General features: G+C 43.2%; 1 protein-coding gene across 1 annotated transcript in view; it reads left to right on the top strand.

The window, feature by feature from the left end:
• Nucleotides 1-16,845, top strand: part of LOC139410744 (uncharacterized) — a 28,022-nt gene that overhangs the window by 2,313 nt on the left and 8,864 nt on the right. Inside the window, exons 2-3 of the mRNA XM_071156209.1 lie at nucleotides 6,880-7,715; nucleotides 15,832-15,993. Of these exons, the coding sequence (XP_071012310.1) occupies nucleotides 6,880-7,715; nucleotides 15,832-15,993 (998 nt within the window). The remainder of the gene's footprint in view (nucleotides 1-6,879; nucleotides 7,716-15,831; nucleotides 15,994-16,845) is intronic.

A 16,845-nucleotide genomic window follows, 5' to 3' on the forward strand; every position in this document is an offset into this window, starting at 1 on the left:
GGTTATCGGTCATAAAAATCTGCATTTCGTGGATTACTTTTGAGGATGTAATGGTCAGCAAAATCATCCTTTTCTTTTTCAAGAGGTTAAAAAACCAATGGCTGTGTCAATACAGGATTCATTCATCCAACATCCAACAAAATTGGGAATTACCTATTAAAACATATTCATGTTGATTTGCGTTCAATTAAGAGGTAAACTGAGTTGGTTGGTGAGGGGGATTGTGGGAGGATTCAAACTCCAGACCTCCTGTCGGAGGAAACTGGCCCCAAGGAGACTTTACTTGCGTTAGCTCTCCTGCACATTCTTGTCTTATCCTAAGGGCGTCCGATAGTGGGGAGTGGGGAGCGGGGCCCCTGCACCTCCTAGCTCACGTTGATAAAGGGAGTCTGGGATCCCTCCTCAGGGTCGACGCCACGTCCAAGGAAGAGGTGGAAAGGGAGAAAAGATACCAGGCCTGTGTGTTGAGAGACATGCAGCTGAAAAGAGATCTGGTTGGCTTCCTTGGGTTTAGGATGGGCAAGAGATGGGGGGAAGGAGTGAGATGGAAGTTGTGTGGCGGTATTTCACACCTCACCAGATAGGACATATGGTTTCTGTCACCTGAACTGCAGTGGAAATTATGTTGGAAAATTTTGTTTTCCATGGGTCAATTGAATTATAATTGTGTTGTCCTAGAATTATAAATGTGGCTCTTGAGGATTCACCTCCAGTTACCATTACTTCATAAACAACTTAAGGGTGAAACTTGCAAAAAAAGAAAATGATGATAGTGACTTAATGACTAGTAGTAGGAATGAAGGTCTATCAGCAGGCTTGTGACCACCCAAAGTGCTAACAGAGAATGGACATTCTGCTAAACCCCCCGGCTGTAAAAATTGCAGGCTTGTCACAGCCTGTTTATGACCTTTCCACTTAGAATCCAAGAAACTTACGGAATGAACAGTTTAGCCCAGGGCTTACACATGCCATCGCCCAGAGCCTGACCCACTGGGTTAATTCAATGTCTATTCCACGTTGGTTTAACGTAATTTCATTGAAATGTGGTGGATAAAACGTTGATTCAACCAGTGTGTTGCCAGTGGGGTGCTGCCCTTCCATTATGAAGAGCACACTTGCTTGGGTAGATAAAGTTATTGAGGAATACGCACTTTTTAGTGAGTGGAAAAAAAACTTCAGTTGTGGCTCTTCTTGGCCTAGTTGAAGCAATGGGAGACTTTCAGTTCAAATGTATATGCTCAGCCTAACAACAATCTGTCATGCTCTAGTAATAAATCATCTGTTTGTTGGGATTCCAGCTTCTACCCTTGAGGGAGAGAGCAGTAGTAGAATGTTGAGTCTGCACGTACACAGGTCAACACACCTCAGGGAGGAGCCGTGATATCTAATGGAGGAAACAATCACACACGCACACCCACATCACACACACACACACCCACACCGCAGAGGGACGGATGTCACCTCTCCTTACAGCACATATTTTAGCCACTCCCAATCCCACCAGCCTCTGGCAACACACTGGTGCTGGCTGGATGTGTTTTCCCTCTGTGAGGGAGTGACAGCCACCCAGGAGCTTAAACCTTTGTTCTCACAGCAGAGTGGAGGCTCCAGGCATTTGGGAGGGCAGCAGGGCAATCCATCTGCTTTATCGAAACTCTCCTTTAGTGAGATCATTGTAAAGTTGATTTTCAAATGACTTTTTTTGGTTGGCCAACCTGAACGACAATATTATACTACACGTCTGGAATGTTAAATTAATGTTGCGGCAAAACGTCTGACTCTGTCATTTCTGACAGAAAGGAGGCTAAATACGAGTCTAAAGGGGCGGACAGTGTGTAGCCTAATTACATGTGTGGGGTTACTCAGCCTTGCTGGAAACGGGCTGACTCCACTGAGCCTGTTCAATTACAGTGTAGGATTTCAGATCTGCTTTGTCTTTCCTATGATGACACCTGGGAGATGTTGACACCTGCTTGGGTGTAAGACCTGGTGATTTGTGGGATCAAACCAAGCAGATTGTGTCACAATGGCAGTGGTAGGATTAAGTGGTTGAATAAGCAAGGTGACTTCAGTGTGTAATTAAAGTCACTCTGGTCACATGTTTTTGTCTGCTGCTAATTCAGAGGAACTGGCAATTACTGCATTTATAAAAAATGTATGACAAGACAGCATAGACCGAGCAGAAAACAGAAAAAAGTTTATTCTCAAAGAAAGATTGTTATTCTCATTTCTTGAACAAAATTCTCTATCTAACTTTAATCCATTACAGAATGTTTTTTATTCATCTCCAGCTTTTATTAATTTCCACAGTCTTGGTTTTGAAAATAAATTCCTGGTGTGTTCAGTCACAGAAAAATGGATCCGTTTTCTCTTAATGTTGTTGATTGAGAAAAGATGGCTTGGATAAAGAGACTTCACAAATTATTTACTCTAAGCTTATTCTGTGTAGGCAACCTGAAACATAGCAACCTTTGCATGATTGATGTTACATTTGAGTCATTTAGCAGACACCCTTATCCAGAGCGACTTACAGGAGCAATTCAGACCAGCAACCTTTCCGTTACTGGCCCATCGCTCTTAACCACTACACTACCACTTCGGTTGGCTATTGAGTGAAAACCTATAGCCAAAACCAGTTGACCAAAACCTGGTAAACTTCTCCAACTCAGTCATTCCAATACTTCTTCTGAAAGATAAGTTCTTGAATAAAGAGTTTGTGGTCGAAGAAAACGGAATGGAAAATAGGGTCTCTACACAACAGTATCTTGTTTGTATTTGACAAAACACATAACTCCACTATGTTCATACTCCTGGTTACTTACAACATATTGCATTATTCACATTCCAAGCTGCCTGGAGCTGGGCGAGGTGCTGTTTGATCTCTCTGAACAGAGAGCCAGGTCTCTAGGTCGTTAATTGAAAATCCAGGGGGATTTGGATGCAGATTGTTTTCTCCTCATGGCCAACAGCAAACATGTCCCTTCTTCAGCAAACCCCTGTGTTCAATTACAAGCCCAGCACTGCTTTAAAAGACTAGTGGATATCAATACCTGGGTTGTTTCACCAATTAGGTGCCTTTTGAGGTTTTATTTCACCTACATTTAATATACTATCATAAAGAGCATATGTTCACTTAATAAGAAGAAGTTACGTTTAAAAATGACTATAATAAGTGCCAAACAAAGTAACACGTTAGCAAGTCTTAATTCATATTCAAAATCTGATTTATTGAATTTTCCATGTGGTCTATATTAAAGGGCACTCATTTAATATAACAGGCTTTTAAAATGTAATACTTGTGCACAACTTCTACATAAAATATCAGAAGGACGCAAAAGGCACATATTTCGTGGAACGACCCACCTAGGAGGTCAGGGAACTTTTAAGTATAGAGTAAATGACTGCTTGTGGGAGTAATATATTAGCTGCTAAACATTAAGGAAATGTGGTTTACAATTTTATTGCATGTTAAAGCAAGCTCGGATGAGTTATATATATTTTTTTTTTTGGGGGGGGGGGGGGGGGGGGGGGGGGGGGGGGGGGGGGGGGGCAGTTGGGGAGCTTTGTTTACAGTATAGTAAATACAAAAAATGTGTAACTTTCAACCCAAAATACAACAGCCTACATATTGTGCAGTATGTCTGTCTACAGTCTTAGAAAAAAAGGGTTCCGAAAGGGTTCTACAGCTGTCCCCATAGGAAACCCCTTTTCGGTTCCAGGTAGAACTCTTTTGGTTTCCATGTTACATGGAACTCAAGAGGGTTCTACCTGGAACCAAAAAGGGTTCTTCAAAGGATTCTCCTACTGGGACAGCCGGAGAACCCTTTAAGGTTCTACACAGCACCTTTTTTTCTGCGAGTATATAAGATGAAGTGCAGCACAGTAGTCGTTATGCAGGAGATCATTAGTGTTGCTCTTTAACTATCTACTCCTTCTTATCTCTGTTACCACTGTGTGAGATACACCAGTTCCCATTACACTCCTGTTGATAACACGACTGACTGTAGACTGACTTGATAAAGCCAATTAAGAGATAGTCAGGGCTGTGCTGCTGGAGTTACACATGGACTGCAGTCTCTCGTATCTCCCCCAAGGGACCACCGCCTTATCAAGGCTTAGGGAGCTGCTGTAAACGGGTATACATGTGATATTTCTTAGTTGTTTTACAGTACAGTCATACCTTGAGGACCATCCTAGACAACCATTTACATACTTCTGTTTGGACTGCTGAGGTTTCAGGAGTGTCCATGCTGTGTGTTCCTCTGGGAGCGACAGGGCTTGGTTAAATGTGTCTTTCAGTTTGTTTTTAAATTTGTTATTACTTTATTTTATTCAGGGAAGCACCATATGATCCTATATGAGCTTGGTTTGGGACTTAGTGTACGTGCTGGATCAAAGGCTGTATACTCCAGGGACATGTTCAAGAACGACTTACCTCAGAAATAACCCACACTGATACTAGTCTTTTATCTGATGTTGTTTGATCATCTTGGGCACAATAGGGCCTGAACAGTGTCTAAGTAGTTGTACTTTGTCTCTGACCACGGTGGAAAAAGTAATGTGCTACATTTTCCCGCCATTTGACGTAAACAGGAAATACGTTTCCTTGCCTCCTCTGCAAGAATTTGTTTTGGGAATACGATGTCTTGAGTTGAGCTAGTGCAATTCTTTCCACATGTAACAGTAGCACTATGGGAGTGGCATGAAGAAAATACACATCTCATTCTAATCAAGTGAGACATACCAAATGACGCATGTACAACACATGCAATTATGGGGATTAATAGGAATTCATGATATGTAGCTAAATAAACATTGGGATTTTGACTGAATGTACTTTAGTTGAACACATACAACTGGGGATTTCGAATGAGACAACACATGTAGGCTACGCTTTACTGTATATGCAAGTATTGTCTTCTGATACTAATGTTAAAGTTAATGTCCACCTTGACAGCACTGAGCAACAGTATCATTTATGAATCTTTTCAAGAGGCTAACTTTGTGATCTGGAAAACCCCACGTAACTTTTCCACAATACCTTGATCCACTAGCTTTGGCCAATTTCGGTACATGTAAAATAATTGGGAAAACACAGACATTTTGAATGGGAAGAGACCTGAGCCAGAACCAAGTCTGATAGCATTTCAATCTTATTTGGTCCTATCATTGTTTTGGCAGAGCCACTATCCATTCCCAAAACAATATTATCACAACAGATTTATTTTTCTCATGAACAACATGGGTGCACTTTGATTTTTGTGGATGTTATTCACAGTGAAATAAAAAAACTACAGGCTTTGTTTTGTGAGAAAAAGCTGCAAACAAACATGGTAGAGGTATCTCCACCTCATATACCCGTCTGAAATTCAAACTTAATTCCATACTAAAATCATTAAATAAAGCAATAACTCATTCATTTAACTTCAAAAGGAGGGAAACCGTATCACTGTCATGATTTATTACAATGTAATGGACTGGCTGCTTTTAAATCTGACACATCACCGTTTCCAAATAGTTTGGCAGTTGATGTTTTAATAAATCGTGGTGGTTACACCTACTTCCAATCAGTTTTGTGTACTCAGCTCAATGACTCATTCCCTGCCAAATAGGTTTCGGGTATATAGCGCAGCCTGAGCTCCTGTGAATTTCATTATTTATCATCCTACCCATGTCTCTTCCCCTCCAATCACAATGTCCGCCTGCCTCATTTCCTAACAACCAGAGATGCAATTACCCTATTAGTGTTTATACTTAAATGACGCACCACAACTCCTTAAGTAGGCATCATGTTAGAAGGTTTTGTTTTGTTTCTGTGAGCGGTACTGGGATTCAACTTATATTGATACTCAAAATACTTTAGTTTTACTAGTCTTTTAGTTTTCACAAACGTGTCCTCCAACCCCCACCCCCTTAATAAAGTTCCCTCTAAAGTGGATGAAATCACTGGATTTATAACTTTTTTAATCTCAAATTTCTATGGGCCAGATATTCAATTTAAACAGTGGCTATTCCCCAAACCTTCTTTATTGTTGAAGTTTGATCTAACAATCTACTATTATGTTATACCAGAATGGTTTATGGGTTAGATTTGCAGCACAGGACTAAACCTTTTTAATTGAGTAATACTAATATTTAATTAAAACCTCTTCGCTGCTCAAGGATATGGTGGTATGTACATTTGTTGTTCTGGAATTCAAGGTAAGTGAAAAAAAGAACGTTTGATTGACAGCGATGAGTATCAGATTGCACGTGGCGAGAAAGCGGAGATGTCACATACGAGTGCCCCATAATGGTATTAACTGGACCTTAAGATCAAAGCTGGACAGCCCAGTGTGGGGCACTGACAAATAATGTGCCCTAGGGTATTTGTGTACCTCCGAGTTGAAGAATGCTGGATGGTATAAAACCAGTCCTCAGGTTTCACAGGAAGATCCTCAAAAATCTCTTGGATCTATGTTTTGACAGTACATCTGTGTCATTCATGAGTCTTTTGGAATAAAAACACCATAATCCCGCATACACAAGAAGAGAGATTTTTTTTCAAATGCTTGAGTCTACCCTCTCAACTTCTGTGTCTTACATTTTACTCTTTGACATCCACTCTCCTTAGGAAAGAGATATTGTAATTAGGTGTTAGGGATGTTCACAGATATTCTATGTCTGTTTTTTTTAATCTGAAAGAGTTAACTTTGAAAGAGTTAGCATTCTGACAATGGTATTTCCGAAGCCCTTAGGGTACTGCTATGCAACACTTGAAAACTGGCATTCACTCAAGTATTTATTTTGCATTTTATTTCATTTCATTGGGGTTAACGGAGTGAAATTGAAGTGACAAAAAAAGGCTGTTTTACTAATAATGCTTCTCATTATTCACAGGAAAGGGGGACAATGTGCTGGAAAATGAGGTTATCCTGACCAAGATGAAGCTCTTCAACAACTTCCATGAGAAGCTCCTCAACAACGCTGTTGATTCTTCATCCACTATCGCCATGTCAGTTTCTGAGCAGGACATCTCAGAGCCTGTCAAAGGCTTGGAGAGAAATGCTGACTTGGATAACATGCCTGGACAGTCCCTGATGGAGTCAAGCTCAGACTACCTGTCAAACATTTTCTCAAACTCTCAGCTTTCCAGGCTGTACAAGTTTGAGTCAGAGGACTCTGGGGTGGAACTGCCCAGTGGAACCAACTCTCCCTCCACACCCACCGGTTCGGAGCAGAGCTTCGTGGTCCACAGCCGGGAACCCTCCTATGACTCCTGTAACCTCAACACTCCTGTCCCTACCCCAGAACCACTCCTCACATTTGACCAGTGCTCTGACACCAAACAAACAGAGGATATGAGAGACACACCATGTATGACTGCAGACAGTGCTGTGCAGGAGTGTGATATGGTGGAGTCGGGGGCTGAACTCAACACAGAAGTTGAGAGGGTAGACCTTCATATAACTGAGAAGGACATAGACATGGAGAGGGCCCAGCACACAGCCTTGAGGGACCCCACTGAGGACGGTAAAGGGGGTTCAGAGCAGCTGGGTGAAAACAAGGCTGTAACTGAGGGGGTCAACTCAGAGAACACAAAGCCCAGGAGACAGTGCTCTACAGGGGCCTGTGACGATATGACAGGGGTTGACTTTGAGCAGCGGCCTCTGAGGAAAGGCACGACGAGTGACAGCCTGGAGGAGTATATGGAGGAATGCTGCAGACTGAGTGAGGTAAAGATATTCCCTGCCCACTTGTTATTTACTCACAACCTCTTGGCTTCTCCCAGGGCTGCATGTAAGCCCACAGATATTTCTAATGTTTTATATTCTGTTTTATGTGGTAACCATAAAGTGTTATTTATGGGGAAACTATTCCTGACACAGAGCGATGCCTTAGTGCTGTTGTAGCTATGCCATCTGTGTACTTTCATCTGCAACATCAGGTCTGTTGAACAGAAGCAGGTACCTTGTGCTTCCTTTTATTTATATTTAACACATTTCCTGCTGTCTTTGTGCTTACAAAGTCAGTGAGCGACGGCAATTAGCAGGGCTTGTTTTGACTTCCTCCAAATCGGCAGGGACTTGAGGAAAGGCCCCTTTTGGGTGGTGGACAACAAACATCTTTACACTCCCTGTCATTATCCCTAATTACCAACCCTTCCCAGCCTCTATGTCACCAGCTAATCACAGAACCTCTAACGACAACAAGTCTCCAGGAAGCTCTCTCTATGGGCAGGAAATTGGGGGAAATTGTGTGTATTTTGAGAGAAATTATCAACATTGTCTTTGAGATTTCAAGAGCGTGCTAGATTAAAACTAAGGTGAATCAAACCTCTAACAGACACTAAATTAGGCAATAAAGGTGTAGACCACGTCACATTATTGCAATATGAAAATGTCATACTGTTATAAGATTAAAAGGGAACAGTAGCTCATCTTAAACCCCTCTTTATGGGTAAAAAAAATAAATACAGTATTCTCATACTGAACCTACATGGGGCTATGACCTCCTTAGTGAGATAGCTGAGCAACAACACGCTACTTGACCCAGTAGAGGCACGTTCCCATAACGAAAGCTTGCCAATGAGAGCAGTGTTTTCATTCATGTCTGGGGAAAAAAAATAAAAAATCTTATTTTTCATGTTCCAAATGAGAAAACAGTGTCCTCTTACGGTGCTGCACCCGACAGCTGTGGAGCTTTGCCAACCAATACTAACCTGTGTGATGTGCTGCTCAACTCATCACTATCAGCTCTCAGCACCGGCTTTCATACGGCGTCAACATGCACCTTCATCTGAATGTCTTGCTGATTTTGGTTTAGAGTGGAAATGAGAATCATGAGAGTGAAACGGTTCATCTGACTGAAACACTGATGCTGTTCCAAAAAAGTGTTATTCATTTTTGAATGTTTGCATAACATTTATATTACTGTAAGAAGGCCAGTCATGGATTTAATGAGGCAATAAGTGATACTATGTGCAACAAAAGTTAACATTTTTGTTGGCTTGAGTAAGCCTGGGACAGTTTGGTGTGCCGTCTCAAGCAAGCCAAGGTGAAAGTGATGCCCATGACATCTATGACGTTTTGACAATTTCCCAGGACATAGATGGCTCTCTCTTCAGATGATATCTTGGATGACACCAGAGCTAGTAGTTGATCTCAAATCCTTTACATGAAACATACCATTTTCAACAATCCAATATTAATTAATGAGCCAACTAATCAGTTACACAATTTGAGGTGGCCAAACTAGAAAAACTAGGCCCGACTTCAAACCCCACATCTCTTAACAGATACTTCCCCATCTCTCCCTCAAAGACCTTTCACAACAATGTCACGTTCAAAAGACCCAGTCAAGACAAGGTTGTATTATGGCATACAGTAGGGGAATCTAAACACAGGGCCCGGTTGCATACAGGCTGAAAGGAAAAGGTGGAGAGAGCATGTGTTACAGTGCGGGGGCTTTATTCATGCTGCCGCATGTCACACAGCACCTGTTCATCTGGCTGTGGGGATATTGTCCTGGATAAGCAGCCAGCTCCCCCCCATTTCTCTCTCATCTGGTTCCTGCTGCTCCCTGGAACCAGGGCCGGACGTCCTACCTAGACGCATCACACAGGTGGCAAATCGCTCCAATTACTCACATATTTACCCAGATAAAACCCTTTGATAGCCATCAGGGCCCCTTTAACGGACCAGTCGACTGGCCGGCGGGTGGCGATTATTTTGGGGGGCCCCTCCGTGCTCTACTTTAGGGGTGCATTGCTGACAGGCGGTTAAACTATTCATCATCATGGAATTTGTTAAACGCCATTGGCACTTGGATTGGAACCAGTGCTATGGTCAGATTATGTGAAAGTATAACTCTTTGAGCATGCACACCAGAGGTGGGTTTCGCTTCGAAGGAGGAAGGCATATGAGGAAATAACCCCATACCTACTGTAAAATATGGTGATGGATCTTTGATGTTATGGGGCTATTTTGCTCCACTGGTCCTGGGGCCCTTGTTAAGGTCAACAGCATCATGAACCTTAGCAAGTACCAGGGGATTTTAGCCAAAAGCCTGGTTGCCTCTGACAGGAGGCTGAAACTTGGCCGCAAGTGGATCTTCCAGCAAGACAATAACTCCAAGCACACATCAACATCCACAAAGACTTGAACCTTATTGAAAACCTGCCCTTCAAATTGAGAGGGCCGTCCATAAGTGCAGACAAAGGATATCAAGGATCTCTAAAGATTCTGTGGAATGGTCTAAGATTCCGCCCTATATGCTCTCCAATCTCATAAAACGTCTTATAGAAAGGCTCAGTGCCGTTATCCTTGCAAGGTGAGGTATTGAATTGTATTGAACAAAATCTTTCTCTGAACAACTGTATTAGTATAACACAATATAATACTTTTTTTTTGCATAGAATATAGGGCAGTATTTGTAATATTTACAACTTTATCAACGGTGCCAATCATTTTGGAACTGACTGTATTTCACCATAAAGAGAAAACGTTTATCATATGTTTGTGTTTAGCTATCCGTCTGATCTCATGCGTGCAGCAGGCCTCTATCCTTAGGGGGAACCACATGACATTCAAAGCATATTTCCCCTTGCTTGGCTACCCAAACTCCTTCCTTTGACCAAACTCTATGCCACGCCCATTCGTTTATTCTCAATTTCTTCTCCGCACTGAGTTGCTTGGCTACCCAGACTCCTCCCTCCGGCCAAACTCTATGCCACGCCCATGGACGTTAGTTTATTCTCCATTTCTTCTCCGCACTGAGTCTGGATCTGAGTACTTCTCTGACCCTTCACTGAATGCGAACACATTCAGGGCTGTCTGATTGGTCCAGAAACCGATGGGTTGGGCCAGAGCCAGAACACGGAGGTTTTGAAATTCATTATTGGCTTTGATACTCTGATTGGTTAGAGACGATCCACAGCTGATGACTTTATTTTGTACAACCCCCCTAGTGCCCCTCGTCACCACAAATTACTTCAATGATGGCAGTCTCAGACCAGGGCCGGCCTGCCCAGTAGGCAGGATTAGGCAGCCGTCTATGGCGGCAGATTGACGGGGGCGGCATTTTCCGAGCTAAACTGACCAAGACACACCTTCAACAACACATAAAACATCACATAATTCTGCCCCAAAACAATGACAATTTCTCTCAACATGTGCCATATGGGTTTTTTGAAGAGCGCTGATGCCGCCCTGTGATAAGCAGTGCCTACTTTGTCAAAGGCAGGGGCATAAATGTTTTGGCTTGTCCATTCCCAGCTTGTCTCTCCAGGATGCTGTTGGAGAGTTGCATCGCTGCAAATCAGGAATAATAAAGCCAATGCAACTGCCTGGTTTACAAAATGGTAGGCCAACTACATGGATGGACATTCATACAATTCCATTGCGGGCTGACACTGTAGGCTACACCCCAATAAGCACAGACAGATGCCAACGTCTTTTGGATGTCTTTTTCTTTCATCCTGTCCGGACATCTTTTTGTTATGTGCGTTCAGGACCAGCCTCGAACCAATTATAGACGTCCATGTTTGGTTCAGATTTGGTGTGGTCAGACCAGACTTGACTTAAACGTCCACGGACTGTGATTTTTGTACCGGTCTGGACCAAATCTTAACCAATCATAGACATCGATGTTTGGCTCAGATTTGGTCCGGTCTGGACAGGCCTTGATTTGGTCCAAAAATAGACGTCTATAAATTACGTCCTTCAACTTTCATTCAGAACTGAAAGGAAGGAAGTGTGGAACACTGTGAAATATGATGTCATAAAAGAATGAAGACGAGGGGAAAGATGGCAAGCCCTGCTAATTGAAATGGTGGTCCTGTCGAATTCCACAGCTGCAGCCCATAAGCATGCACATGATATACAGTACTAAACACACGTTCTAGGGGTTTCATATTCATTCCACTGATTCATCTATTTATGATGAACTGACCTGTGTTGATCTAATGTAGCTGCTGAATTTATGGTAGACACCCAAGTACTTCCATGGGTTATTGTTGGCAGGTAGTAAGACAAACTTAGGTAGACCAGAGTCTTAGTGAGGTGTTGTTGGTGGCTAACAGAGAGAGGTAGCTAGCATCATTGGGGTAGTTAATCTCACCACTGACCCATAATGGCACTATGCCATACATTCTGTCTCTGTAAATCCTCAAGACCCCCTTTTCCTGTCAGCACAGACACACAGTGTGTTCCCCATAGAGTGCCAATGGAGATATACAACTCTCTCCCTAGATTGTGTGTGCTGAAAACAAATGGGTCTTCTGGACAGAAAAGCAGTATACGTGTACAACACGTATCTTTCTCCCTATCTCTGTGTGCACCTCACATCTGGCACCACATTCCTTTCCAACACTGTCATGTTTAGGAAAGTATTTTTTGATGCGGCAGACACAGTGGAAATCTCCAGAACCAAGGCCTGAGGAGAGCCTCAGTTCTTCACCACAGTCTTTGATATCAGCATATCATGCTCACGTTTTCTATGTTTCGCTAGAATAATATTCAAATCCTCAAACTCAAATTGTTGTCATTGTCAAGGCAACGGTTGGTCTTGTGTATTGGCTTCGGAAAATACCTCCAATAGGTCTCATTTTAACAAATGCACCTCTCCTATATCTCTATTTCACACTTTCACAACTTTGAAGGAAAGAGCCAAGTGAGAACTCATTCTCTAACTAGGCCAAAGCCTGGCATTTTATCTGCTAGCCAGCGATTCCCACGTTTGAAACATTGTTACCCCCTCACAACCTATGGGGCCAGAAGAAGCTCTGAAAAAGGGTGGGGGCATTCCCGGGATAAAATCAGTCCCACCCTGCGTCCATCACCGCCGTAGCCGATCTGAGTAAGACCTTTAAAAAAGGCTACGGGGCCAGATGGAATACCAGGATGCTTACTCAGAGCATGCGTTGACCAGCTGGCAAGTGTCTTCACTGACATTTTCAAACTATCCCTGACCCGGTCTGTAATACCAACTTGTTTCAAGCAGATCATCATATTACCCGTGCCCAAGAATGCCAAGGTAACCTGCCTAAATGACTATCGCCCGTAGCACTCATATCAATAGCCATGAAATGCTTTGAAAGGCTCACATTTACACCATCATCCCAGACACCCTGGATCCACTCCAATTCACATACCACCCCAACAGATCCACAGATGACGCAATCCCTATTGCACTCCACACTGCCCTCATCCACCTGGACGGAATATGTTGGAATGCTGTTCATTGACTACAGCTCAGCATTCAACACCATAGTCCCCTCCAAGCTCATTACCAAGCTGGGGAACCTGGGACTTAATATCTCCTTTTGCAACTGGATCCTGGACTTCCTGACGGTCTGCCCCCAGGCGGAGCGTAGACAACAATCCATCTGCCATGCTGACCATCAACACCGGGGCCCCTCAGGGGTGTGTGCTCATGTCCACATCACTAAGGAATTAACATGGTCCACACACACCCACACAGTTGTAAAGAGGGCACGACAGTGCCTCCTCCACCTCAGGAGGCTGAAAAGATTTAGCATGGGCCCTCAGATCCTCCAAAAGTTCTACAGCTGCACCATTGAGAGCATCTTGACTGGCTGCATAGCTGCTTCGTATGGCAACTGCTTGGCATCAGACGGCAAGGCACAATAGAGGGTAGTGAGTACAGCTCCCTGCCATCCAGGACTTCTACCAGGCAGTGTCAGAGGAAGGCCCACAAAATTGGACCAAGCCATGGACCAAGTCTGGAACCAACACGACCCTGAACAGATTCTACCCCCAAGCCATAAGACTGCTGAACAAGACTCCTAAATAGCTAATCAAATCTCTACCCGCTGGTGCTACTGTCTATTATCTATCCTGTTGCCTAGCCACTTTAACCCTACCTATATATACACATAGCTACCTCAATTACCTCGTAACCCTGCACATCGACCTGGTACTGGTATTCCCTGTATATAGCCATGTTATTTTTACTCATCATTGTTTTTCATTATTCACTGTGTATTTATTCCTCACGCCACTATTTCAATTATTTTTATTTATTTTTTATCTTTAACTCTGCATTGTTAAAAAAGGACCTGTAAGTAAGCAATTCACTGTTATTCTACACCTATTGTTGACAAAGCATGTGACAAATAAAAATGGATTTGAAGACTGCTACCGGTCTCATATCCTTGGCCCATGACTTACTGTGTGTGAGGAGGAATCTCCTCCTTATCTTAATGAGCCCCCATAAAACAGAGCTGGGATGGCCAGGCTACAGGCTAGACTAAAGGAACAGGCACCTGATCACTGTCCACCCGACTGATCATCGCTGAGGCCCTGGTCAGACACCTGCATGTCTGGGGAGATAAGGGGAGAGCCAGGACAGTACTGGACTTCTCCATGAGTCATTGACAAATGTTTCAAAACCACTGTCTGGGAAATGAGTAGCCGGTCAAGACTGTGTGTAATGGGCAGAAGGTTCCTTTTTCTGTCAGTGGAAAGGAGTGATTTCAGTTCTCCTGACTGTTATGAATTTGTGTCCCATTATTTGGCCTGCGTTTCCATTAGTGGACAGGTTCCTTACTGGAGTTTCACAGAAGTTGCACGGAAAAGCCTTCTGGGGGGGAGAAAGGCTTCGAACTGAGCTTACTTCCTGCTTTTGTTGGGACACTGTGTGAAATGTGGACGATTGTATAAATATTTGCTCAAAATGTCCTTTTCATATTTCTGCAAATGTGAACATCTGCGCCTCTCGGGCTAACGGTCACACCATAAAACAAACATACAAACAATGGCACACAGCCATCTCTTTGTGTTCCCACACCAATGCGGTCATAAGTTTGAACAAAATCGGCAATCACTGAACTTCTGCTCCAACCCTCTTAAAAAGGCACTACGTCTGTTTTCCCAGGCCTTTTACTTACCTATTTCCATTTGGCCTCATAAGCAATATGTTGACATCACCATGTTTAAGATGAACATCCAGCCACCACTGCCATCAATCAAACGACTACAAACGTATGCAGTGCCACTATGGTATGACGAGAGATTATGCAATACAGTCAGGATGAGGCTAGACCCTAACATAAATTCATATGAGTCGCATAATCCCTTCCAGAGTCGACTCCTCCTGGTCAATGTTGACATGAAGCTAGGGAAAGACTTAGTGGCCCACGGCAGCAGGGGAATGCATTTAGTAGTAAAAAACTCAACCGATATGGTTAACATGTAACAGGTCGTAAAATATCCCATAGGAACATTCCTGTTTAGATAAAAATGTAATGAAATAAAATGTGTTGAATACCAGAGAGGATGGATACCCTCCCCAGCAGGTTACATCATCTAACATCACCCTCTTGTTAAATCCACGGATCCTTTTAGGCATGTGATGCGGCACCTTTAAGGTGATGTTATGACTGGACCCAAGAATTTCAGAGGACCTAATGGTTTTTTTAATCACACATGAACTTTTTGGTGGATTAGGGACCAGTCAATGGTTTAGCCTTTTATCAGGCATGACAAAGGAATGACAGAGCGATATAAACCACTGAAATCATTTGACCGTTTACCTCAACAATAGATTACAGCTCTCTCTCTCTCTTCCCCTCATAAAAACACTCAGTTGAATTACCTACAAGCAGTAGCCCAGTAAATCCCATTGCTTACTGGTTACCCATTGTAAAGATAAGGAACTATACAAACAACACATTCTTACAACCTTTCCTCAGAGAACATGTGGTAGTGTCTTGAAACAAATTCTGTACATTTCACATCTAGTTCTCAACCGCAAAAGTTAAATTAGCAGCCCTACAGAGACCTATGACCTCACTAAGCTCACCAAACCCTCCTCTCTTTGATTCCTCAGGTCCACCAGGCCAGCTCCAACCCCCTGGGCTCCGGACTGGGCTACCTGGAGCACATCTGTCAGCTCATCGAGAAGATTGGTCAGCTCCAGGAGCACAACCTCAGGCTGCAGAAGCAGATCTGTGGTCTGCAGAAGGATGGAAAGATGGCCAAGAACAAAGAGGTGAGTCACATACTGTACAGACAGTACTATAAACTATCATCATCAGCATACTCACACAGTCCTGTCTTTGGAGTCGAATCTCCATTAGGTTAAAGCATCTGGATTGGGTGTATTGTCTTATTAAAAAAAAAAATGGCTTCCGCCATATAGCTTTTACATAACATATCCAGTCTTGTCAGATCAGGGAGGGCGAAGAGAGGAAGCACTGAGATAAAGCTGGTTTATGGCCAAACCATCGCTCTCAATGAGTTAACAACGTGAATGTTCTTAACGTTAGGGTATTTACGAAGCTCCTAAAACTGTTAGAAAAACGTTGTAAAAGGCCGCTGTAGGTAGTGTAGGACAGACCCACGAACATCGATCTTTGATTTGCAGTTGACTGCTGTCCAGGTGGTGCAGAGATAGCTATACATGCTTTGAAGTGAGCGATTATGACCCACAGGGACGGACTGGCCAAATTTGGTCCGTCTTTCGCCCAGCGGGCCTGTTTAAATTGGGATTTTAGTGCAGAATGATAATTATTGGGCCTATAATGGGGGCATCAGGGAAAATTAATTGGCCGACGTGGGGGCCTCGAGACAAAAATAATGGTCCGGTATGGGGGACTCAAGGGGGCAAAAAAAATGCGGTGTGTTAGACATGCCACGGACGATTTCTGGTCTCAGTACGTCCTTGCTCACTCATGCTGTCCCAGTGTACACTTAGCGGTTTCCAGAATGGCAGTAGGATGAACGTGGATGAAAGTGTATTTAATGAATAGAACAGCTTGGCCCAGCAGTCTTTAAACGTATGAGGCACACATTTAGGAAAGTCCTTATAGCATGGCAAAGAGACACCTTTATGTTTATATCA

Source organism: Oncorhynchus clarkii, chromosome 1, assembly GCF_045791955.1.
Source record: "Oncorhynchus clarkii lewisi isolate Uvic-CL-2024 chromosome 1, UVic_Ocla_1.0, whole genome shotgun sequence".
Classification (NCBI taxonomy): Eukaryota; Metazoa; Chordata; class Actinopteri; order Salmoniformes; family Salmonidae; genus Oncorhynchus; species Oncorhynchus clarkii.